At 38.8% G+C, this 25,553-nt stretch overlaps 1 protein-coding gene across 1 annotated transcript in view; it reads right to left on the bottom strand.

The window, feature by feature from the left end:
• The window catches only part of LOC117250859 (neural-cadherin), a 460,454-nt gene that overhangs the window by 313,332 nt on the left and 121,569 nt on the right, over window positions 1-25,553 (bottom strand). Inside the window, exons 2-4 of the mRNA XM_033616852.2 lie at window positions 19,026-19,223; window positions 16,448-16,673; window positions 9,762-9,966 (exon numbers count right to left, since the gene is read on the bottom strand). Coding sequence (XP_033472743.2) covers window positions 9,762-9,966; window positions 16,448-16,673; window positions 19,026-19,223 — 629 coding nt within the window. The remainder of the gene's footprint in view (window positions 1-9,761; window positions 9,967-16,447; window positions 16,674-19,025; window positions 19,224-25,553) is intronic.

The following is a 25,553-nucleotide window of genomic DNA, read 5'->3' as shown; positions in this document are numbered from 1 at the left end:
GAGACATAGGGAGGAAGTCAAAAAAGGTAGGAGGGGTTGGCATGAATAAATAAAAAGAAAGGCTGACCTTCATCACACAGATTTTTTACTTAAATGTGGCAACAGGCTTTTTCTAGATAAGCAAGGCCTGTTAAGAATTGATCAACATCTACAGTATCATCACAAAATACATGCTAGTTAGATCTGTGTTCAACTTGATCACGACCAGCTCCTGCGTCATGCACACAGGGTCAATGATAACCTCACAAAAACGAGGCAGATACAGTTTTTAGAGCCAGGCGGCGCCACACTTGCTCTCCAACAACTGCAAGACCCAGGGCATGATGGGAAACATCATCAAAGAGCTAACTGACTATGAGTTTTGACCACCACCATGTTGTGTAGAAAATCCTCACTTTCTATGTAATTGTCACAGTGCATGTGCACTGTGGAACATCATGGGAATAGGAGTCTGGCGTGACGCGTGCAGTTTTCAGCAAAAGACTGTGAAAATGGTCTTTATCAACATGGTACCATATTTCAACAGTTTCAATGTCTAAATCCGTCACAGACGTGAAAAAATAGCTTTTTAACTTAACACTTGCTGTTTCCATTTCAAAATAAAGGCCCTCTGACAATGTCTGTCAGAATTCCTTCAAGACTTTTTTTTGTGAAATATTTGCTTGACCGTGTTATTGACAATGCAGTGGCTTGAAGGCTCCATAAATTAGCGGAGCACCGACTTAATTGTGGACATACAGTAGTCATTGCAGCAGGCAGCTCTGCAGCAGCAGCAACACTGACTGTGTGAACACCTCACCCATGCAAGCCGCAGCAGTCCAGCAAGGTAGCCATCACACGCTGCTCAAGCAGGCAGGGTGGCCCAGGTGCAAGTCTCATGTTGTGCAATGAAGATTTAAGATAAGATAAGATAATACTTTATTGTCTGTTTGCACAGGAATTTGTCTTGCTTCTCCAGCTCAAAATCTGTCATCCATCCACAAACAGTACACAATAAAAACATAAGACATAAGCATGAAAGACTTGCTGTTAACTAATCTGTTAACAGCATATCTTGTGTGGTTTATAATAATAATGATGATAATAATTAAGGTCAAGGCATGGTTTGCAGCCCACAGGTGTATCTAACAGGACATAAATATTTCTGTGACCGACCTGTATTCTTTAAGGGCTTGTGGAAACTGTTAAACTTGACCGCAGCATTTTTCCCACCACCCCCTGCTGCTGCTGCCTGATCTCATGTACTTTCCAGCCAAGGCAGAGTTCATTTCAAAAAAGCCTATTAAAACATACGCATTCCTGTCACATGTAGCCATCAACTGCATTGGAAAAGTTAATGTTTTTCATCATACATCTGAAGCATTTTACTCAAAAGACAAAAATATATATACTATATTATGAAATAATAAAAATGAGTATAGAGTTTCTGCATTTCCGATCTCATACATGTTTCAGTAATGCTGTTACTGTATCTACATGCTAAAACTGCCCAGGCAATCACAAGTGGAAATGCTAGAGATTAAAAGTCACACTAGGTTGGTGTTATGAAAAAATTTTAAATCTGGGATTACTACTTCAGGCACCATCCGAAATTGGTTTTCTTTGGGTCCGGAGTCGTTTTCATCTGCGAGTAACCCAAATTAACCCTATCCCTAACCAAAAGAAGCCTCATCCCATCCGACTCCAAAGGCATGCCCTGACCCTGATCCCTCTGGTTTATTTACCCCTCTGCACTGAGGAAGCTTCTACGGAGTCAGTCCCTTCAGTAGGTCAGTGGAGAATGCAATCTTGTGCAATTTTTCAGAGGCCCTGAGCTAACGAATGAGAGTGGATCAGTGTGCAAAGATGAATTTGGATGGTGTGAGCATGTCGGCGTGTGTGTGTGTGCATGAGACACTGTGATGCTGCTTAGTTCATTAGGGGCATGGAGGCAAACATGACATCTTCTACCAGATGTTGACTGCCTGCTTGCAGCTTTCAGAAAGAATAAATACAGACATGGGCTGGCTAGAGAGCCTCTCCGACCCCTAGCCCCACTTCTTCTCTTCCATATAAACACAGCGGTATAGACAAAAACACAACGGATCTTTCTCTGATAGACACAACCACACAGACAAGCATATAGGCACGCACACACACACACACACACACACACACACACACACACACACACTGTGAGTGGTGTGTAAATACCAATGGTATTAAATCCTGGTAGGTAAGATGAAGTTCTGTAATATCAGTTAATCCTTCAGCAAAGATCAGCTTTGAGGCAACGGACAACAAAATAAAATCTGACGATGTCAACTCCCTGGGGTGATTTGTGTGTGTTTGCCAGTGACTGTTAATCTTTGTTTGCCTGTGTGTGTCTATATGTGTGTGTTTGCATGGCAGAGTGAACGAGCCCATGTGCCAGTATGACCAGAAATGTCGTGGGTTCAGCAAGACGTGAACATACAGTACACGTGTGTGCAAGGCTGACGGAAAGCAAGATTGAATGAGGAGAGAGGAAGTCAGCCGTAATAAAGCAAGATGAGCTCCAACACACGCACGCAGACATGTGCGCGGGCACACACACTGGGGGCAGCTGCAGGCAGGTCTCAGGCTGGTTAGGTAACTAATGGTGCCAATGAGCTATCACTCCTGCAGGGAGAAACTTGGAAACTACCTGCAAATTAAAGTCATGCTCAGTGACTCCAGTCCACACAAATACACCACCTCTGTTCGCTATTTTGGCAGACAGAGACAGATTTCTGAGAAGCAGAATAAAATCAAAAGCAAAAAAAGGACAGCTAAACAATTTGAAGCTGTGGCATTATTTCTACAGTCTTTTCTGGAAAACAAATTAACGTTGTCATTTTTTTCCTATTATACTGTTACTGCTATGGTAAACTTTAACAAGATAACGAGGGGAAAATAGAATGTCTTAAATCATGAGGTGCTGGGCCTTATTACAGAAACTTCCTTACCCTGAAATTCTTAACTCAGTTTAGGAGGACGTTTGGGATATCAAATATCACTGAAACATGTTTCCTAACTGCATTTAGAAAATAAATCCTATCTTAGAATGAGAATATAGCTATTACAGGATTTCCCACATTAGGAATCCTAAGTTAGGATGGCATAGACCCTGTCCTATATTCAAAGTAAATGACCCCTAACTGCCAAAATGGAAGCAGCACTGTTGTTAGGTCTGTATGGCAATGACGATGAAGATAGGGAACAACATGAACACCAAAATATGGTTGTGAGGCTACTCAGAGCGTATGATGACACTTTAAACATCAATAGATCATTCAAATTAATGAACTAATTTGAATTAATAATTAACTTAAATAATTAAGAAGAAAACTTCCTTCTTTAGTTCTTTTGTAGCCAAAGCTGAATGCCTGTCTTTTCTTGTCACGACAGCAAGCTAGCTTGCCGGTGACAAGTGACAGCTGCTGATATTATGGCTTGACTGTACCTACTGGTACATTCTGTTCAAAGATACAGGCAGTCTGTGTACATTCTAAACACTGACACAGGCATGAAAGGTGATTGAAGATGACTGAAGAATTGAATTACAGTTATACATACAGTTATAGGTCGGATTTCTTAAGATAGTTGGTCTGAGACATACAGCCATGAGGTCAGGAATTACTAGGAAGAAAGGATTATACCTATATTTGAAACTTAAATTTGATGGGACAAGCAGTTAGATTATTTTTCTGTAATGAGGACACTGGTTTACAACATCAACATGAACTGTTTGAAAAAGAAAGCAATCTGATGTATATTCGCTGACAAAATAAGCAGTTGAGCTGTCAGTCACCATAATTGCATGTACAGCAAGTGTCTCCAATATAAGCAGTCCCAGGACAGCTGCATTCTAGTCTTAAATCAAACATAATGCACACAACCAAAACACCATTTTGGCATGGTCACAGATTGTCATTTTAGATTGGTTGCCATTCTCAAGAGGACATGTCTTATGTAATACGAGTCATCCTGAGGGCAGACGCCGTGGTGTTTTGGTTTAGTTTTTGTCTGAATGTATTTGTCAGCATAAATGAACTGTAACCAACATGAGCTCAGTGCATGTTTGCTGGAGTGAGGAGAGGACAGGAGCTGGGAAACTGCGCAGTTGAGTAATTAAATCCCCTCGACCTAAAACCAAATAATTTTAGCACTACTACCTGTACCGTGACAACCTCAGAAAGTACAAAATACACAGACAACAAAGAAACAATAAATACTTTGTCTTAATACAAAAGGCCAAAAGTCAGATTTTCTTTTTTGTTGTTGTTAGATGAGTTACAGTCTGCATCTTTGGATACAGGGTGTCTCATACTCTAAAAAAAGAAAATCCAACTCACACCATTATTTTGGGCAAGTCATCATCTTCTTAATCCATATGTATCGAAGAGATGGAATAGAACAGAAAGCTCCAATGAAATCAGTGTGTACAGAATAGGTCAGGTTTTATAGTTTATAGTACTATAGTGTCAGCTCAGCTGTGAGCCTTTGCTTCCTCTATATATTCCCAAAAATAGGCCCTATCAAAGGCAAAAGAGATAAAGCTTCTTACAGGAATTTTAACTAGAGGGTCATATTTAAATTCATACGTGCTGAACAGCAAGGAGCACAGGCACTGCACCTCCAGTTGCCAGCAACTAATTGTGCAAGAGGTGAGGGCTTGACAAGAAGAGCCGAGAGTGAGCTGACAAGCAGTGTTCTTCTCTGTGATGTGCTGGGGTGGTACCACCAAGACTGATGAGGCCAGCAAACTCAACAAGCTGGTGAGAAAGGCCAGCTCTGTGGACGGGCTGGAACTGGACAGTGTAGAGGCAGAGGCGAAGAGAGGGATGAAGGACAAAATCAAAGCGAACCTAGACAACACCTCACATCATCTTCATAGTGAGCTTTCACAGATGGGCAGTTCATTCAGCCACTGAATCATTACACCCAGGTGTAAAACAAGAGCGCTGCAGGCAGTCATTTGTACCTGCTGCCATCACACTGTACAACAGTAGCCGAGACCACAGCCTATAACACCACACAACACACACAGAGCCATTTCTCTACAGAGTCTGACTCACTTGAGGCACATGCCTCACCTCTCCCTCACCCTTGTCTCTTTTCTAGACTGATTATATACCTCAATATACTGTTGTTATATTATGGTTACATATATTATATTTGACTTAAGCAACCTGGTTGGTTGTTAGCTGCAGTGTAATAACCACTTACAACAGCGACAAAGAATTCCTTTAGACAATTCAATATCATTCTGTGTTTGCCTGGGTACAGACCTTTGAATCCACCCAAAAGTTAAAGTGGAGTATAGCAAGTTCTGTCTGATATTAGGCAAACTCCGAATGTGAAGGGGAAAAAAGTAAGCCTAACAAACTAGGTGGCTGACAAACTGCTTCAAAACAAAAAACATTTAATATCAGCTTCAACCCCATGGTGGCTTAAGTATAGTGGACTGAGCAGTGCTTATCTCCTGGAAAAAAATCACCTGGCTTAATTCCAGCTGCTACAGCTGTTAACTGAAATTATGTCTACGTAACTGTCATCCCCTGTCCTCCCTGCGACGTAGCATCAGAGAGTTCGGTGGAGGGACTGCCTGATGAAAAAATAAGCTGGTACATTGCATAGCAACAGCTTTGCACTATGTGTAGGCAGCCAGGAGGGCCTATTTCTTTGTAAGAACAATGCTTTAAATTGGAATGTGTCTTTAACATTCATATTAGGGCTGAAACGATTCCTTGAGTAACTCGAATAATTCAATTACTAAAAAGCCAAAGGCAAAAAAGCCAAAGGCAAATTATATGCCTGTATCCAGTTCAAATATACAGTGTGCTGTGTTTCGCATGGATGGCTGTTTCTGTCGCACAACGCGCTTGTTACTTTCGATGTTGATAGCCTACACAGCTGTAACATGAAAGTGAAGCGCGGATTGCAAACCTATGGAGGAGGAGGAGGGACAAGTAAAGAGCAACAGACACCCCAAAGAAAACGACAAAGTGTCAAGGGCGTGGGATCATTACATTACATTACTCTTAAGTCGCAGAGTACCACCATGTTCAAATGAGTGAGAACAAATTTGTTGCTCATTTATCTCATTTCAGAGACTTTTATTATTTTCCCTTTTATATATTACTATTCCCCTAAATAAAGCTAAAGTAATTTAATGAAAACACACAGTATGTCTTATCCGATTACTCGATTAATCATCACTAAAATCGACAGAATACTCAATTACTAAAAGACTCCATAACTGCAGCCCTAGATCATTTTGCCACTGCTAACCATTTTCTATTAGCAACAGCTCACTCCAGGCTGTGATACGTTGTAATGATATGTATTTCATGGAGGCAACAGTCTCTCACCTCCACGTTAGCCATTAAAAACTGATAATGAACATTTCATCGGGCATTATCCCACTCATGCCATTGTCACTCACCGGAGAAATAAAAAGATAAAAATATCACTTTATATTTTTATGCCTTTTGGAATCAAGTCCAATGTTTTTCACGAGCTGTAACTCGGTTTCTTTTGTAACACGTTAGGGTTTATCTAATACCTGGAACAAACATTACCGTCCCATAGTTTCTTCCACAATGTAAAAAATATTCACTAATCCAGTAAATAGGACATACATAGATACATCTTAGCAACAGGAGATATTTCTTGTCTGCTCAGTGCATTGAACCCTTTTGCCCAGCTTGAGCCAGAGAGCTAACTTTATACTAGGAAGAGTCAGTCAATAACACTGTGTACTGTTGATAAACAGTAAATATAATTTGACAGTATGTTTAACAACAAGACGAGCTAGCTATCCAGCCATGTCATTGTTCCCAAAACAATATAAAGATTTTCATGAGCACGCCATACTCGAAACGAACAAAACGATCTTGTGTAATGTTACTGTTGGCCACAGTCTGAAGTAGCAAGTTGAATAGCCAATAGAATGTGAGATAATTGCTTAAGTTCAGAGGGGCAGTGTGTTACGGCAGTAGATGAGGCAGTGAAGGACTACACTCAGTGTTGTTAATAAATTATAAACAGGGGTTTTAACTATGTCACTTACTCACACTAGATACAGGCTGATACCATTATGTAGCCAGCACATTAATTTAGAACAATGAACAGCCCTGTTTCCTTGGGACTACTTAGTACGTCTCCATTATCAGTTTTTAACTGACACCAATCAGAATCCAGTACTCGCCCAGACCACTGTATACTTATTCTATATATAATGTTATATTGTACTGTATACACTTGACCTGATATTGTGTCTCATATCCCATACTGTATCATAGTGTAACACATTTTATTATATTATGTTAATATGCTACATTGATTCTTGCATTATATTATTGCAGACAAACACTGAATACCATTGTTTAATTATATCATATATTAGTCTGGTGTACAGTTTACATAGACTTGTTGACTCTGCTGCTATTAATCCCATGACTGTTGCTTTATCATCACCGCTCACTTTACCAAGTCATTGTCTCCTAATGCTCTTGTATAGTTTCTATTTTTATTCTATCTTTATTTTATTTTTTGTTTATGCACTTCTTATCATTTATTAATGTTTCTTGCCGTACTTATCTGAATTTATTGCTGTCCTTGTGCTGCTGTTGGAAGGAGATTATGTTCACTTCAAATATGCTTCCAGGAAATGACTAAAGGTCATTTGTAATGTATTTGTAAAGTAAATGTATTTTGTATTATTGATTTTGATTTATCACATTTTCACCACTTTCAATATTCTAAAAATGTAACTATTACCCAAAGAATATTTTAACTGGTGTTAAGTCTGCTGTCACATATGAGCTAAAATGTTAGCTACTGTACTATCGATCAGTACAAACTAAATTATCAGCATGGAGCAATAAAGCCAGTATTAGGTACACTTGGATGACTTGGCTGTCTGTGTTTAATTTACAGGTCAACTGACCAAGAAAACATCTAAAACTGATACTATGTAGATTTTTTTTTAAACAGTAGGAATTCAACAGCTGAATGTGGAGTGTGTACCATGCCTTGTCACCACAATGCACTATAAACCACTTAAGATTTGCTGTAGCCATTCAGCCCTCCATTATCCTCTCAATTGTTCCAATGTGATGTAATGATTGATACTGTAATTCCGTTCAGGAGGCAGCAAAGAGCACATATAGGGGCATTAAAGCTAATACAAAGCACAGAGCATTTGTAAAAGGTTTACCCTGTCAACACCATTAGCCTACACAACACCATTTTTCCACTGCTGAAACAGAACAGAAATATTAGTATTGGCCAGTAAAATGCTGCAGACAGAATTCAGAATACTACAAATAGTTTTCCCAGTGCAGCCCATATAAATATCTTTGAGACAGTTTCACTAATTTACCAGGCAAATTAACTTCTTCCAAGGATCGTCTTAAAAAGACAATAAAATTGGTGCATTTTATCACTGCATTACAGGTAGTATGCTCAGCGTTCAATACGCACACGGCATTGTTTCCGTCTGTTGGTGTTACACTGCCCAGACAGAGAGGCGGCTGTGGGGCCAGGGGTTGCAGTGTCGAATAGGTGCTGGCTTTTCAGTGCTGATGGGACTGTACATGAGGATGTTCAAAAAGCTTACCCAGGCTCCAGAGGGCAAGCATAGGGCTGAGGAGGCTGGTTACAGGGCAGCGTAGGCAGACAAGGGCACATACCAACTTCCTGCTAATTCATTTCCTTCTTTCCATTTTTTCTTCCTTTCTCTTCCCACCATTGAATTTAAAAATCCTCCTCTCTTTCTGCCACTTTTTTCTGTTTCTCTCTCTCTCTCTTTCTCCCATACAGAATCTTGGTGCTCTGTAGTGCACAGGGGCCCAGAGCGGATCAGTTGAGGACAGATCGGATCAGCAGGACATGTTTTAGCCTGAGGCCAGAGTAATGATGGAAACCAGACCAGATGCATCAATGCCTGTAGCGGTCAGCCGCTGTTCTCTCACTTACTGATAACATGGGGAAGTCACTGGGAATTCCAGAGCAGTCATTCCAGATGGACCAGTCTATCTGAGTTTGACCAAACTCTACAACACTCTAATAATAAACATGTACAGTTCTCTTTTAGGTTGAGGATTTTAACAGTCTTTTACAATCAACTCAGGTTAAAGGCATGCTATATCATCGCATGTCGCATTGATGAGTTCAATATGCCTTCCATTAAACAAAAGAGACCAATCAGGAGACCCTAGAACCAAACAATAATTTTTAACTGCAGCATTCACAACTATTACCATCCATACAGCAGCTGTAAATCAATAACATTAAATCTAACAGCATTTCAGCCGCCTTAATGCATGTCCAGCTCAAGGACGTTTCAGAGTAGTCTGGGATTTTATGCCCAAGTGTGGTTATTTTATTGTCTGCAAGATATATCATAATCACCACTGCTCACCACAATTCAACAGCTGTCCTCCAGTCAACTATTACTGCACTGGGTCTACAATTCTGCCCAAGAAGTATGTGACAATAGCATGGAATGCAGCAGATCAAAGTCAGCCATGCTACATGAGAATCAAGTAAAAGGACAGCATCCCACTAGCAGAGGACTATTAATTTGAGGACTTGTCAGATAGTATGCTGTACAGACTGTGTAAGACTTGACGAGACAACCTTGTGATGTCAACAATCTTTGAATTTGAACAAAATAATGTTATTGAATTTGACAGTGAAAATGTGACTTGGAATTCACACTCTCACACACACACACACACACAGACACAAACCTCTGCTGCACTGCTCATGCTGTCCAGGCCCTCGCTGGCTCGCACCAATAGCAAGTAGCGGTGCTGGTCGCTCTCGTAGTCAATAGGGCGGGTCAGGCTGATTTCACCAGTCTCTGCTGAGATGGAGAAGAGACTGCTGGGATTGATGAGAAGGCTGTAGCTGATTGGTTTCCTTTGGAAGGACAAGGCAGGTGTGACCAGGAAGCTGGGGAGACATGGAGAAAAAGTTTATTGACTGTACAGTACAGGGTGGGGTAGAAGAGAGCAGAGTATATATCTGCATGGTTAGAGTTAGATGTCTTCCAAATATTCTGCAGAGAACAATTCTGTACAGCAGACAGGCCTTTTCTACTTTAGGAACTTAACAACCTATAACCTGCAGTTTCCCATGACCTGAACTAAAGAACCGTTATGGCTTTTGTCAAACAGTAACATTTTGGATATATGTCATTAATAAGGTATCAATGGCACCAATACTGATTTTTTTCAGGTTTACAAACAATGAATAAATATGACTACTTTGAAACTCAGAGTGGGACTCCTACTGCAGCAGGAAGTCAACAGAATGGAGCAGAGACTGAAGGAAACCAGCAGAGGTCCAGCTCTTACCCTGCTGTCCAGCTCTCCAGTGCCAGGTGTCTCCCTCGAGACAGGTAGGCTGCCTCAAGGGAGACACCAGCAGCTGCTGGTCCTGCTCTCTCTGCTTCGTACCATCAAACAAAGAGGTGCAGGTAAAGAATGTGATGGGGAACAGAATGCAGGATGCAGCACAAGCATTTTTTTCCCCTTTACTTTTTTTTTCTTCGTAAGTGTTTGGTATGGTATAGTACAACATATTATAGTATAGTAGTATAATATAGTATAGTATAGTAGCTAAAGTCCACACCACTTAATGCTTTGCTACAGAATTTTTTTTTTGTTTGTTTTTTTTTAAATGAGGGTGTACTGTACACATCACCCAAACATTACTGAAAATGCTGTTAAACTGTAATTGTAGTCCAAAACACTTTGCACACTATTTACAGTTTATACAGACAAATAAATGACAGGGCAGCAAAACAAAAACGTTGCATCTTGTGAATTACAATATTGCCTGAATCTAAAAACCTGCTTCCTTTTCAGCGTTTAGTCAAACACATGTCCTGCATTATTAAGTGCAGTGTTTGCTGTGTTGCACACACGCTGTTGCATTCAATGGCTCTGAGCCCAGGCCTACTTGGAACTTGTATTTGGTAAGACTTCCTAAGCAGTCGCTGAACAATGACTACTCCTTAAGTAACAGCTTAAAAAGTTTCAGTGGTGGAAAAGGCCTAAAAGTAGACATCTGCAAAAGCTGACTACATAAGAGCAAAATGGATAAGAGCAAAGTGTGGTCTTGAGTCCAAAGGGACATCTGTGTCAAATTTGAGGAAATTCTCACAAGGACATCTCAAGATATCATGTTCATAAAACGAGACAGATGCAAGGTCACATTAACTTTTGGTCACAAAGTCTAAACAGTTCATCCTTGAGTCCAAGTAGATGTTTGTGCCAAATTTGAAAAAAAAAAAAATCCCTCCAAGTGTTCTTGAGAAATTTCGTTCACAAGACTGCAACAGACAAGGTCACGGTGACCTCGACCTTTGACTACCAAATTCAAATCAGTTCACCCTTGACTCAAAGTTGATGTTTGTGTCAATTGTGAAGAAATTCTCTTATGGTGTTCTGGAAATATCACATTCACAACAAAGAAAAGGGTGTAATGTCACAGTGACCTTGACTTTTGACCTTCGACCACCAAAATCTAATCAGCCTAAGTTGATGTTTGTGCCAAATTCGAAGACATTCCCTCAAGGCGTTCTTGAGATATCACTTCAGAAGAATGGGACAGGCGTACACACATATGGACGGTCAACCCGAAATCATAATGCCTCCGGCCACAGCTATTGCCGGTGCTAAAACATAAAAATCAGTCTCATGTTCATTGCACCTATGCACTAAGTGTGTTACACTGTTGTGAACATCAGTATACACTCTTTACATACCTAAAATGAAAAACTTAAAATTGGACAACAAAAAAACAAAAATAATGACACACCATGATCATATTTTGCTACGATTCCACAAATAATCAATATATGATTGAAATATCTTACAAGTATCTTCAAGTCTAGTAATGTGAAAGAAGAGTTGATAATAATAGATTTAAGTATCTAAGGGCTAAGTGAAATGACGAGCCAAGAAAAAAGACAAAAGAAGAAAAGAAGAGCACAGTACAGTAAAGTCAAGTATATTTCTGTACAGTGTCCAGCGAGGAGTACACCAAGAGAGTTGGGGGCATACAGGTGTAAAATGCTGAGCTAAGTTGTTGTTTGTTATTTATTAGACATGCTATCTAACCCTCAAACAATTTCCCTGATGAAATCTGTGTAAACAACAGACCTGAAGATCCACTTTACTGGTTTGCCAAATGTGTCAGTCAAATAAAAGAAGCTGGAAGGGAATAATGAGACCAATCCAAGTAAGCGAGTCATAACTATACCACTTAACTCAGACCTGAGTGTGTGGTATTGTGTGTGAGTATACACAGTATAATGGGTGAAGGCATGTGTATATTATGTGACATGTATATTTAACCACATACACTGACACACTACAATCTCATTTGAATAGTGCAGAGACCACGCATTACATCCATCACAGGCCACTGCATTACAGTACAGCAATGTATGTGCACCTTTGTGTGTGAGCGTATGTGTAAATCAGTACTTAAAAGGCAGAGCTTTTACTCATGTGCTACATATCATGTATTTATCAGTCTGTAAAACATGAGGAAGTGTTAGCACTTCTAGGGCACTTTTTTTTTCTTAGCCATTTATTGACGCTGATGCACTCCGCTGATGTAGACTCTGTTTATATTTGTGGTGAGTTGAATTGCTGTATTGTAAACTTCAGAGATTGTGTTGATGTAGATGATATATCTCCTAGAGTTGTACTGGACACAGGTGTAAATGAACACGGGAAGAACTTTGTTGGTTTTTTAAAAGATCCTAAATGCTGTTCGCTTAATGTGATGTTAAATCCAGAAAATGACAACTTCACTTCTATTTCTATGAAGTGTAAAGGTGCTGTAGATTACATTATACTTCAAGTTGTTTCATACCAAGCAATCTGATTGGTCATCAAGACATTTAGAATGTGCTCAAATCAGCATAAAAGCATACCTTGTTCATCACTAAAAATATTACTCTGCAATTTCCATGTATATGGGTTAAAATCTATAAACAAAAAAATCAAATATTAAAAAAAAAAGGGTCGTTAGGATATCTTATGAATAAATTTAGCCCACAAATGGTCACAATAAGGTATTACTTGCAGCCTTTACAGAAACATTTATAGAATAATCAAGTTAAATAAAATAATTTCGAAACTTGAACTGACCCACTGCATTTTCAGAAATACTTAAGGTATATGGGCTACATGTTTCATTGTATTGAATTAGTTAGTCTTATCTTTATTAAACCAACTTTATTTAATCAATGTAATTGATGGTGTCATTTGCTGCTCAACTGCCCCTTCAATGACGGGGGTTGCCTCTCTTGAGTGCTGCAAGCCAGAGTGTGACCGCAGTGAAAAGGTTGTTTTTGAAAGGCTAAATGCCATCAACTATGAACTGAAGCTGAATATTTCATTAGGTAAAAAGGTTGTGAATTTTGAAAATGACTACATCTATCTTTTTTCAATTGATTTTAACCTTTGGATTTTACAATGCTCCTACGTTACTGGAAATGTCTGGCATCCTCCATCAGCTGTGGCAGTGACTTGGAGCTATACTAGCTTGAAATAAATGTTAAAATCAATCTACCTTAACATGTTTGTGTTTATATCTATGGTGTTTATTTTGTTTGGGAAACACCACCATCTCTAGAAAGTATTAAAGCTCAAGTTCAGACTAGAAAACGTGTCTGTTGTTAGGTCATTACTAAGATTCGACCTACTTGATGGAGAAGAAGACTAGGTTTTGTTTACATACAGGAGTCTACTGACTGTTTTCCAACATTTCATCAGACCCCATGTAGTTCCATGTAAATGGAGACAACAGTCGCAAAAAGGTTTGTTTTTATTTTGAGAGCTAATTCCCCCTCAACATGAATAACTTTGATTATATATTCTATTTTGTTGGTAATAGGTGTATGATTGGAGTATTACTCAAAAGGGTGTGCTTTAACGTCATTTGTGGCACGACAGCGACGCAGGACAGTCAGGACTGAAGCCAGACCGTGTTCCACAACAAAAAAACAGAGAAGCTTAGAATACAACACACACAGAGGGAGCAGGACCTCATTCTTTCCTTAGGATGCCACCACTCTACTATTTATTCACATTGCAAACAGCTATTTATCTACAATATAGCTCATTTACTAACCACAAGTAACAGTGTTGACTCTCATCAGCAAGTTAAAAGATGAAAAAGAAACTTTACTGTTAATTTTCTTCTGAGATGTGCCTTGAGCCCATTGTTGAGGTCACAGAGCAATTGGAAAATGGCCAGAAAACTCAGAATAATGTGGAACATAGTTTTGATCATCTTTGCGACCTTCTAAATAAGGATATGGATAAATACTGTGCAGTAAAAAAAGGATGTAAAGAAGAGCTGCAAAACAAATGCTCAGCAGAGAAAAAGTTCCTTAGGCGTAAGGACAAGTGTAAGAGACGAAAATTAAAAATGAATTTAAATACTGTTTATTTATATTATCATTATAATATGTATGTTTAATTAATAGACAATAGGTTTTTAAGAGACATTTTTAGAGAGGACACACTCTCCAGTCAGAACAAATTATCATTAGCTATCCACAGCAAATTTGAAAAAACTATATTAAGTGGGTCCAAAAAAGAGCAAGCTGATTCCAATAGAGATCCAGCTCTGACCAACTATCAAAAAAGAGGGAAACAGATCACAAAAATCTATGCATTTAACAGTCATCCTCTGTGTAATAGCCAATTCTTAAATAAAATCTGTAAATTTAAATGGTGAGCTTAAAAATGAGATGAGTAATGCAGAATATCACCCAATTTTATGCTAAAGAGTAAGATCACACTAGATGAGCTGCAGAGGGTAGTAGATAAAGCTAAATTAAATTAAGCTGTGAGTGTAGAGGACCTCCCTAATAAGGTCCTTAAAAGCCTGATATGTTGAAAATAGTTTGTCTATGTCAATCATACTTTCAGAATGGTATTATTCCATCTGTGTGGAACAAATCCATAATCAAACCCAGCGCTAAAACTGTTAAAGCCGCACTAGAGTTCCATTAAATTACAGAGGTATCAGCCTGATTAGTACAGTTTCTAAATTGTATTCAGGTGTCCTCAATAAAAGATGTATTACCTAGAGTTTCATGGAGAGTTGGAGTGTGAGCAGAATGGCTTCAGGAAAAAATGGCATTCGTCGATCATATTTACACATCCCCTGTGGTGAGAGCCAGATTACAAGAGGTAAAAACATGTTTGCTTGTTTTGCTGATTTTAAGAAAGCCTTTGATTGGATCAATAGAGACCTTTTGGAGTATAAGTTAATTTGCTCAGGTATTAATGGCAAATTTTAGAATGCAATCAAAGCCCTAAACAAAGTTACAGTTGCGTGTTTACAGTTAAATCATTTCACAACTGTTTGGTTTTCTACTTCATTTGGGGTGAGGCAGAGATCATGGGAAAAAAATGCCATGACATTAAGTCAAGTGAATCATTGAAACAAATAACTTTTTGCTCTGACTCAAGCACCAACATGGCATTGCATTTGATGCACAAGAGCTGAGTGGTTGGTCTGAAATCAGTGTGAGCCATAATGCCAACAGGCAGCAGGCAGAGGTAGGAAAAAGGTCTGTAATTATTTTAAGTAAAGCAATTTTAAAGTGAACAGTTTTTATGTTGTTATTATTATTGTGAAAAACATTGTAATATAGACCCATGTTGTGAGCAGATTACTCATGACCACTATGTAAGACTGCCATATTGAAAATGCTATTTAAATAAAAACTAGTCACCTCTTGAATAAAGTTGTGAAAGTACATGATGCTTGTACTTAGCAAAGTGTCTGACTGTGAGGAGAACAGTAAACAAACTTGAAGGAATTTTACACTGGGTAGCTTTGTGGCATTACTGTCATGACAACGAAGCCAGTAGTGAAGTGAAAGAGTAAATCATCTCTTTCTATCAGTCAGACCAAAAGTAACAGATTTAGTAGCCTTAATTAATAAGTAAGTCAATAAATATATTTTAAAAAATCATTATGTACATGAATCACAGCACTCTATGATAAATCAAGTGTTTGTTGGCAATTTGTAATCACTTGTGACTGTATATCAGTTATTAATTATGTTCATTATTTAGGCTATTATTATTATAGTTTAGCTTTCCTGCCGCCAACATGCTTCAAAACAAGCAAGCTATCAGGCTCTGAAATTCCTTGTTCAATTTTCATTGTACAAGATAGGTAATGGTTCAAGTTTCAACAGACACAATGTTCATTTAACCATTTGGTAATGTAAAACAGGGAAAAAAAGCATTGCAGCTGCTTCTCTGTTTCCTGGTTTAAAACAGAAAAACAACTGACTCCAAGGTACATGGATCCTGGAGGTAATTCTAGAGAAAGGAACAGGTTTTTTTGTTTCTTTCTTTAAAATCCCTACATGTGGGTGTAAACTCACGGCTGTCCTTCAGGAGTGTTTTCTGGTATGGCAATGGTGAAGGAAGCGTTGGTAAACTGTGGCGGCCGGGCTCCAGCCACCACAGAGACGACAACAGGGGCGCTTCGGCTGCCCAGCCGGTCGGCGGCCACCACAGTCAGCAGGTACTCCCTGTCCTGCTGCAAGGGGAGGCCTGTTGTTCGTACCTGGCCGTTCTTCCTGTCTACTTCAAAACGGCCATCACCACCTGTAGATGAAAGCAACATGTCTGCTAATTGGAGTACCAGTTTATGTTGAATATAGGCCCGTTTCCACTGAAGAAGTTCCTGTTACTATTTGGGGGGCAGGAACTACTACAGGAACGTCCTGATGTAGCTGATGCTTTCTAGACATCGTGACTTCCCATAACTGAATAAATACCACACATGTTGTAACTAAGATATCTGCTGGAAAAAATATTTTTTTCACGGGCCATTTAGTGAGTTTTTTTTAGATGGCGGCGGAAGCTATATGAACGAGCTAATCCTCGTCTGCTGAGTTTTAAAAATGCCGGCTATTTTGTTGCTTTCTGTTGTCGTCACATCCCTCCTTGAGTATATCCAATCAGCACCAAGTAATCCCCAAGTCCCAGCCAGGAGTCTTTCGGGGCCGTTCTGAGTACCTACTCCGAGGCAGGGACTTGTTTAGCCCCTGTAAAAGTTCTGGAACTCTGTCCTTCGGGGGTGGTTTCTGCGGTGGAGACACGCACCAACGGCCCCGTAAAATTACCCCGAAGTTCCTGCGGTGGAAAGGGCCTTATATATCACTTGTTTCCCTGTCCATCACTGATCTAGTTTCCAAGTTCCAAACACTTTCTACAGAGAGGCCATAATTTTCATGGGTTTTAATGCATTGTTTCACACAAGTAAAATTATTGGATTTGTTGGACAAGATAAGAAGGAGCAATAGAACAAAGACAAGATACAAGTAAAATCAATATGCAGATAATGATAGAACATAACAGGAATAAAAGGCAACCAAAAATATTTTCAAATTAGCTTTTCATGTATAATGGATAATCCAGTGTGTTGGCAAGGCAAATGATACCTTCAGAAATAATTTGAAGGAAATGTTGCAAACACTAAAAGGTAAGGGGTGAAGTAAGATAGCTGTCGATATAATAAAATCATAGATATTAGCAGAACATTGGTAAGTAAAGTGTTTCTCAGTAAAATAACAAGCAGATAAACTATAGGGGATTGTGTCACGGTGCAAGTTGAAGCTAGGTTTATCTTGATTCTTTTCTTCCAGACTACTTTCTTGGGTTTCATGTTGAGAAGGCTCTCAGCATAAAAGCCTTCTCAAAGCCTTGTGGCAGGACACATAGCAGACTGCCTAGGTTACAGCTCAGAGTCAAGTGGTACAAAAGACTACAAGGCAAGAGACTGTGTAAATGCAGCTACCTCCAAGAGCTGTCAACAATACTGTAAATGCATGCTGAGTGTGTGCCAGAAAAGTGCTAAATACAACTGGACAGCCAGGTTACCGAGCTGTTGAGATGTGAAATGCAAAGAGCAGAGAGACTGGGACTGTTAAAATTCACAAACTGTAACAACACAGGGTATGGTAATACTTCCATCCAAACGTTTGTAAATATGATGTAGTTATCATTTTTGACTCAGTGTGATAGAAGGCATCCTACTGAGTTTGATTCACACCCAGTCCTGCATTTACAAAATAATTAAACCAACATCAATTCAAATGACTGAAAAGTTTAGTCTAGACACTATCAATGTTTATGTTTTTCTTGTAATTTCTATTGTCAGTTCATTCTCTGTCACCCCCATGGGGAAAATTGGAAGACCGTCTCTTTATAGACGGTGGTTTAACAGATTCCAAAATGGGCAGAAGAAATCATTACATGCCAAACAATAAGAAAAGCAATTATTTTGTGTAGTGGAGAAATGAATTACATTACTTTGGAAATATAACTACATGTGCATGAAATACTGGAGGCTCAAATTTCAAGGAGCAACAGAAACAGACTTGATTCTGCATCATGGAGAATATTTTGAAAAAATGTTGACCTTGATACACTTTTTCCCTTGGTATTATACACACCAATGATGAAACACTCATCTAAAACCAAGCAAACTATTGATGTAACCCAGAATCATGTTGGAATGGGAACACCTATAGTGAAGGCCTATGTTCAAAGGTTTTATATATAAATCAATGTACTGACTTTACTAGTATGTGTTATCACTAGTAAACTTTAAAAAATGTATCAAGTGTTTACTTATTAAACTTAAACCCCTCGTGTCATAGAGGCTGAAATCTTAACACTTCAGAGTCAAATCCCAGAGGTGGTGCCTTCCACAGGGTTAAATAAATTTTTACTTGTCATGACAGAAAAAGCATGTGTGAGGGATCACCCAATGCTATTTAAGAATTCTAATTTGCCATGCCAGTCAACTGGTGTGCACAACAATAGTGCACACGCTCACCGACCTTATACACAACACAAGGAGTTAAGAATAAAAATCTGAAAGAAAGTGTTCTTTCAAATAAAATGTTTAACAATAGGACATGCAGAAGAAAAGATACAATGATAACCTACCATCAGACAGGAAGTACTCCACTTCACCGTTGTTACCTTCATCCCCATCCTGAGCGTGGAGCTTGTAGACCAGCGAGCCAGCAGGGGCATCAGGGGAAACCACGGCAAGGTAGGGAGAAGGAACCATGCTCCATTCTGGGATATTATCATTTACATCCGTCACAGTCAACTCCACTCTGACCAAATACCACTCTGGACCTGAAGACCGATATAAGGGAGAAAACAACAGTTTAGAGAGGGTTGATCATAGCAGCTGGCAGGCCAAATTTAAAGGCAGATACCATGTTTGATACGGTTGTTGAACAGTCATTTCAAATTCATGTAAACATTTCTTTGGTTTCTGGGAATATTGAGGAATAAACCATTGCAACACAGCAAGTATTGGTTAAGTAAAGCCATTTTATGTTTACAGTGAAGCTTGTAAGGCTTGCATAGTTCAGAAAGGCCTCCTACTAGACAACCTAAATCCATATTTTAGCACGCAAATATTTGTCAGAGCAAGTAAAGTGTTTGTCCAACAAATTTGCAAACACAATGCTGCATGTCCAGTTACATTGTATCAAACAATATTTTTGTGAAATCGGGACAGGTCAATATAAGCAACTGAGGTTTGCACATTGCTCTGCTAGGCAAATTCACTACCGTTAATGTTAAAATTTAATGATGACGCAAACAGTAATTCCTAGCATAGGTGACAGAAAGACACAACAAATAAGCATGCTGTCTTGTTCCCGTGAGTCCTGTTTGTTTCTTTCGTTTTGTTTCTTTCTTTATATTTGAACAATGTTTGAAGCACCCTTGTCACAGAAGTGAAAAAGGCTGTGCTTGTTTCGTTAATTTTCACTCAAAATTTAAAAGTCTAAGTCAAAGACATTTTTTTCTCTCTTTTTCTTCTTTGTCTTTGAGAGTTGTCTCAGTGAAGAGCACCACTCTGTTCTTCTCTGTCAGCCCATCAACTCTTCCAGCAGAGCAAACCATATGACAGTCAGCCAGCAATAGCCTACTGTTGTACTCCAACCGCCTGTGCTGCCCAGGAAAACAGACCATCATCACAGCAGCCGCTACAGACTAGGTGGCTAAGGTAGTACTGCTGCCAGCTCAAAAATAAATAATACATGTGAACAAATCAGTGCCAACAAGAAGAGGAAGAGAGTGGTTTGTACAGGTCTAAAATCTACTATTGCGCATGTACAGTATCAGGTATTTCTCAAGTAGGCAACAAAAACTAATATGTCCCTGTGGACAACCAAACTTTTGGTCCTCCATACAACACTTGATGAGACTTAAAGCTAAAATAATTGACTGATTTATTCATTGACTAATCAACATAAAAAATAGCAACTATTTTCATAATTGGTAAGTGGTTTTTATCAAACATTCGCTGGCACTTTGTCCATGTGAGGATTTCCTAAATTACTTTGTCAAACAATATAGTAAACTGAATGTTTTGGGTTATGGACTGTTGGTTCGACAACACAAGCCATTTGAAGACATAACCATAGACTGGATTAGAAATTGTGATCTTCTGATATTTCCTCAACTAAGCCAATAATTAATGTACTGACAAAATAAAGCACAGGTAAGTTGTCACTAATAATAATAATCACTGATTACAGATGTATATAATCTGGGGTGCTCTGGATTTTCTGCCTGCTACACAAAGCAAAGCATTGGTGTATCCTAGGGTTAGGCGATATGTTCAAAATCTTCTGTGATGCTATAAGTAATTTTTATCACAATAACAATATAAATCACAGTACAGTAATTGTTCTGTAAATTAATAAATGGTTTAAAATAACCATGCCTGATTCATCACATTTGATTATTTTCCCCTTTTTTTATGTGGAGCTTCCATACAAACAAAACACAACTGCCTCACATGAGATAACACTTTGCGTAGCAAATGGGGTTACTGGAAACACTCAATTCACGTGTTGCAAGTTTCTGTATTAACAACTGTACTAACAGCTCCATGTCAGCTCAAATCATGCTACCTTGCAAGGCAGCTAGATTTGTGAGATCACACATTAATCACAAGAAAATCACAAGATCATGCTAGAATTAACACCCGATGTGCTACATGGCCTGCCCCAAATAGCTCCTGTGGTAGAAACAGTATTGCCGAATATCTACCAATGGATTTATTTCTACCATCTTACAATATATAATGTCACAGCGCCCAACACTAGTGCACTGCAAATCAATAATGACTACTCCTGACATTAAAGTCAAGGGGACAAGGTGAAAAAATCAGTCCTTTATAGGATTCTGGCGGAAAATGCAAGTTTTGTGCAACAAGTGATTACACAAACTTGAAGTAACAGTGGTACAGTCATTCAGCATTTTTTTTTACTTAATCAATTAACTTGGCTTCAATTCAACTGTCATCTCCCTGTATACTGTATAAACGTGGTATGTGGGCATCAGACAACAGAAATATGATCAGGAAGATACTGAAAGGAGGCCATCTCTGCATCTCAACTAGTAATTATAATCAGGCTGCGCAATCTGCACCCGCAGTAAACAGCAATCATATTGACACTAGTAAAACACACTAAGGTCCCGCACAGACCTCATCAGTACACCCACTCATGCACTCACACACACAAAGATGACGCTGCACAGCAGTGTTTGCTGAGCGCAGCAGGGGAGCACAGGAGTACTTTCAGGGCTGGAGCCCGAGGATGCTCTGTGTTATGTCAGTTTTGGTACTTTTTGGAAGAAAAAAAATGGGGGGGGGGTAATTCTTATTTGGAATGGTTGACACTGTAATCATACTACACTCACTGTATTTACTGATGACTGAACGAGTCCAGATGATGAATATTCTCCATCTTCATATTTTACATTCCCTGGCTATAAATTCAAGTAACAAGAGTAAAAAATGCCTTTTTGTTTGTACAGTGAGTGATAAAAGGTGGGTAGCTAAATTAATGGAAATGTTTTCAGAGTAACAGGCTGCAGTCAAGTAATATACAGCATAGCCAGAAAAAGCAGCTAAAAAAAATAAGAGTTGAGTGTCGCATGAACAGGATTGAGCGCAGAGGCTGAGAAATGACCCTGCGGTTGTTATAGAAACAGCAGAACAACGAAAAGTGGAAGATGGAAGAATTAAGAAGAGAAAGAAAAAAGAAAACAACAAGCAAGCAATTGCATAAATCAATGGCATTAGAGAAGAGAGGGAGCAAGGGAGCATTAGAAAGAAAAACATAAGCGGACATCAAAAGAAGACACAAGAGCGAAATTAACCAGCCACATCTTACAAAAAATATAGCACTGCACTTGACTCTGGGGTTCAACCAATGTATTTGTTGATGATCTCTTTCTCCCTCTCTCTTTCTCACTCTCTTTCTATCTCCCCCTCTCTGTCTCCCTCCCTCCCTGTGGTCGTAACAGATTCAGAATTAATTGGCAAAAGGACAATGCAGCTTTGGGGAAGAAGGGACGGCATTACCCAGATAATAAATCACTGGGCTAATATACAGAGCACTATGCCAAAATGCATCTTACAGACACACACACACACACACACACACACCCCTTTCTCACTAATAACGATCATCAGTGGATTAGTGGCTAATAAAGGACCATAGGGAGATACAGCTTGGTGCTACTGCCATCCCTCACACTAATGCATCTCACTGGATCTAATGATATGCTGCAATCCCTAGAAAAAAATAGGACCTGCAATTACTAATAATGCTACAGAAGGCTTTTCCATGCCCACTGACCTCATTTGCTCCAATAGGTTGCGAGTCCAAGCATTGCTACATGTTCATTTTCTCACAGCGCTTTCTTGTTATCTTGTTCTCAGAGCACATACTGTATGTGAAGAGTCCTGAAATCTGATGCACAAACACCACTAATGAATTATGTAAGTTGGGTTTGCTGCTTTATGTTCATGTTAATTTTGTCATCATCAAAGCAAAAATCAAAAGGTAGCTAAGGCTGGATAAAACTTGTAATTTTCTATTGTAAAGGCTTTATTGTGTCAGGGCTGGAAATACTTTTTTATGCGTGCATGCACAGGTGCACGTAACTTTTAAAATTGCAAGCACCACTTTTTTTTTTTTTTCATCTGCACCAATTTGGAAACTTTAAAAAAAAAATCTATTTGGGATTTCTTTGGTGACTCATTTTCTTGTATTTTATCATAATATTTTTGTTGTGTTGTTTTATTTACATATTTAAGTATCAAGTAGGCCCAGTGTTTCCGCTACATTCATTTAGACGCGGCGGCCCGCCGCTGCTAAATTATTGCCGCCACTGCTTCAGAATTGGGGCAGATGCACGTCTCCGCTCCGGTAAAGTAAAGTAGCCTACTCAAGAAAATAAAATGGAGTTGATTTTATGGCATTTAAATGCCAACACCCAACCAGATATAAACCAGTGATACGAGCGCAGAGAACAGTCACCGCGAGCAGAAAACTATCACAGCGAGGGCCTATTTATGCTCCGCGAGCTTACAAATCGTATCCGTGTGCACGAGGCTGTGACGAGCGCGCGCGACTCTCCCTACGCGCTCGTTGTGCTCAACACTTGCTCGCTCAGTTTGATCACTGTCACAGTTTAAGACAGACCGTTTTTTCCACTTAAGTGTTAGACATTATAGCAAAAGCTGTTTTAACCCACTTATAGATTTGTGAAACCTATATTTTGCTTATGAAAACAGAAAAAGGGTGTTATCACTGATATTTCCACATCCAGACCACATTAGACAGATGAGAAAATTTAGTCTACAGAGATATATTGTGTGATTGTATTTCAAAAGGTAAAATGATATTAATAATGAATAGTCTAATTGAAATAATATTACTATGAAATAGACCCTAATATTAGTCCCTAAAATGTCTAAGGTGCTTCATAGAGTTCCTCTATCTCACTTAACGAAAACGAAGGTAAAAAAGTCATTTTTAAAATGACGGGTGGGGGGGTGGTTGGATGTCCTGCCCCCGCTGCTAAAAAAATTCCTAGAGGAAACACTGAGTAGGCCTATAAGGAAAGGATCCAATGCTTGATTGGAAATGCTGGAACAAGGAAAAAAATGACTACAATGATTATCAAAAAGTTGCAGATTAATTTTCTGTTGACTGACTACTTAAACATAAATCATTTCAACTCTATATGCAAGACTTTGAGGTAAGAGGAAAAGTAGTGGAAGCAGTGGATTACCATCATAAAACTGTCTGATGTGTTTATCCCCCTCAGTAAAGCTAAAGACACTTCAATAAAGTGTCTCTTTTAGGTCAAGAAATAATGAGGTTTATAGGAAATGTGATCTTACTTTTGGGATAAATTGGCATACTCAATACCACTGCAAGCTCAGAGAGGCTATCATTCATCATGACCTTGGACTCATCCAAGGTGTCACTATTAATGATTTGTTTACAACTGAAAGCTAAATGTAGCACAACAGCAAGAGCTACAGTTAGTCTGTTAGTCTTGGTAAACAAGTGTTGATACAGTATTAATATGACAGGTTCTGGAAATGGAAAGATCATGCGTTTGTTGCCACTTGGTTACTCAATTAAAAAAAAACATCTCATTGCCTATTATGGATTGACTGCTCTTATGACCCATCCAATTCTATGAAAATAAACGTAATTTCTGCATGTAGCCTAATGGAGCTCTGTCTGTTCAAAGAAGGGTCTCTGATATAGAATATACCCAGGTCAGCTCTTTGAACAATTCTTATCTTAAATTAAAAACAAATCTCATCTTCATACACATGCAGTTACTTAGAGGAAATATGAATTGACACTTTAATATTTCCCTTGCTTTTACATGTAGACATTAATAAACTTCAAAAAAGAAAATATCATCCTTGTTAGGTAATATTGAAGGGGTCACAAAGAGATAGATGGAAAGAGCTTAGCTTCACCCTAATGACTTATGTTTCTGTGAATTCACAACATATTCTGAATATTATTATACAGTGAACCTGCTCGTTATATGACTATTACTTTTTTATTTGATTTAATTGTACTTTTAATTCATCTTGACTTGTACATAAAACTTACTGTTTCTTCCTCACCTTACCCACATTTCCTATTCTGCCAAGTCTATAAAATAACCTCTAAGATTTGAACTCTGATTATCACCGCTGTAGATTACATAACTTTGCTTGGAAAAGCTTCCAGCCAATGCTATCTGTTTAAATTGACCTCTGAGTTAGCCTTCAAATCGGTTGCAAACTACAGAAAGTAAGAGCAACAGACAAAACTTATATATCTTATGCAGACAAAAACCACAGCTTTCCTGTCAGTAAAATTAAGTTTAATCTCACCTCTGGGAAACTTCCATAGGGGATCGCATAGGGGGTGTCTTTAATTGATCTTTCTGAGAATCTAAAGCGTGAAATACATCCACTACTGTTATTTCTAAAATTCTTGTCAAATGTAATGTTAAAACTGTGCTGCCCATACTCACTTGCCATACCTCACATTAAGTTAAAGACCCAAATAGAAGCCTACTGTAAAGCAAAAACTGACTTGCATCTGACTCAAGGCTATGGTATAACCCCAATGA

This window comes from Epinephelus lanceolatus, chromosome 2 (assembly GCF_041903045.1).
Source record: "Epinephelus lanceolatus isolate andai-2023 chromosome 2, ASM4190304v1, whole genome shotgun sequence".
Lineage (NCBI taxonomy): Eukaryota > Metazoa > Chordata > Actinopteri > Perciformes > Serranidae > Epinephelus > Epinephelus lanceolatus.
This window is presented reverse-complemented; position numbering and strand designations above follow the sequence as displayed.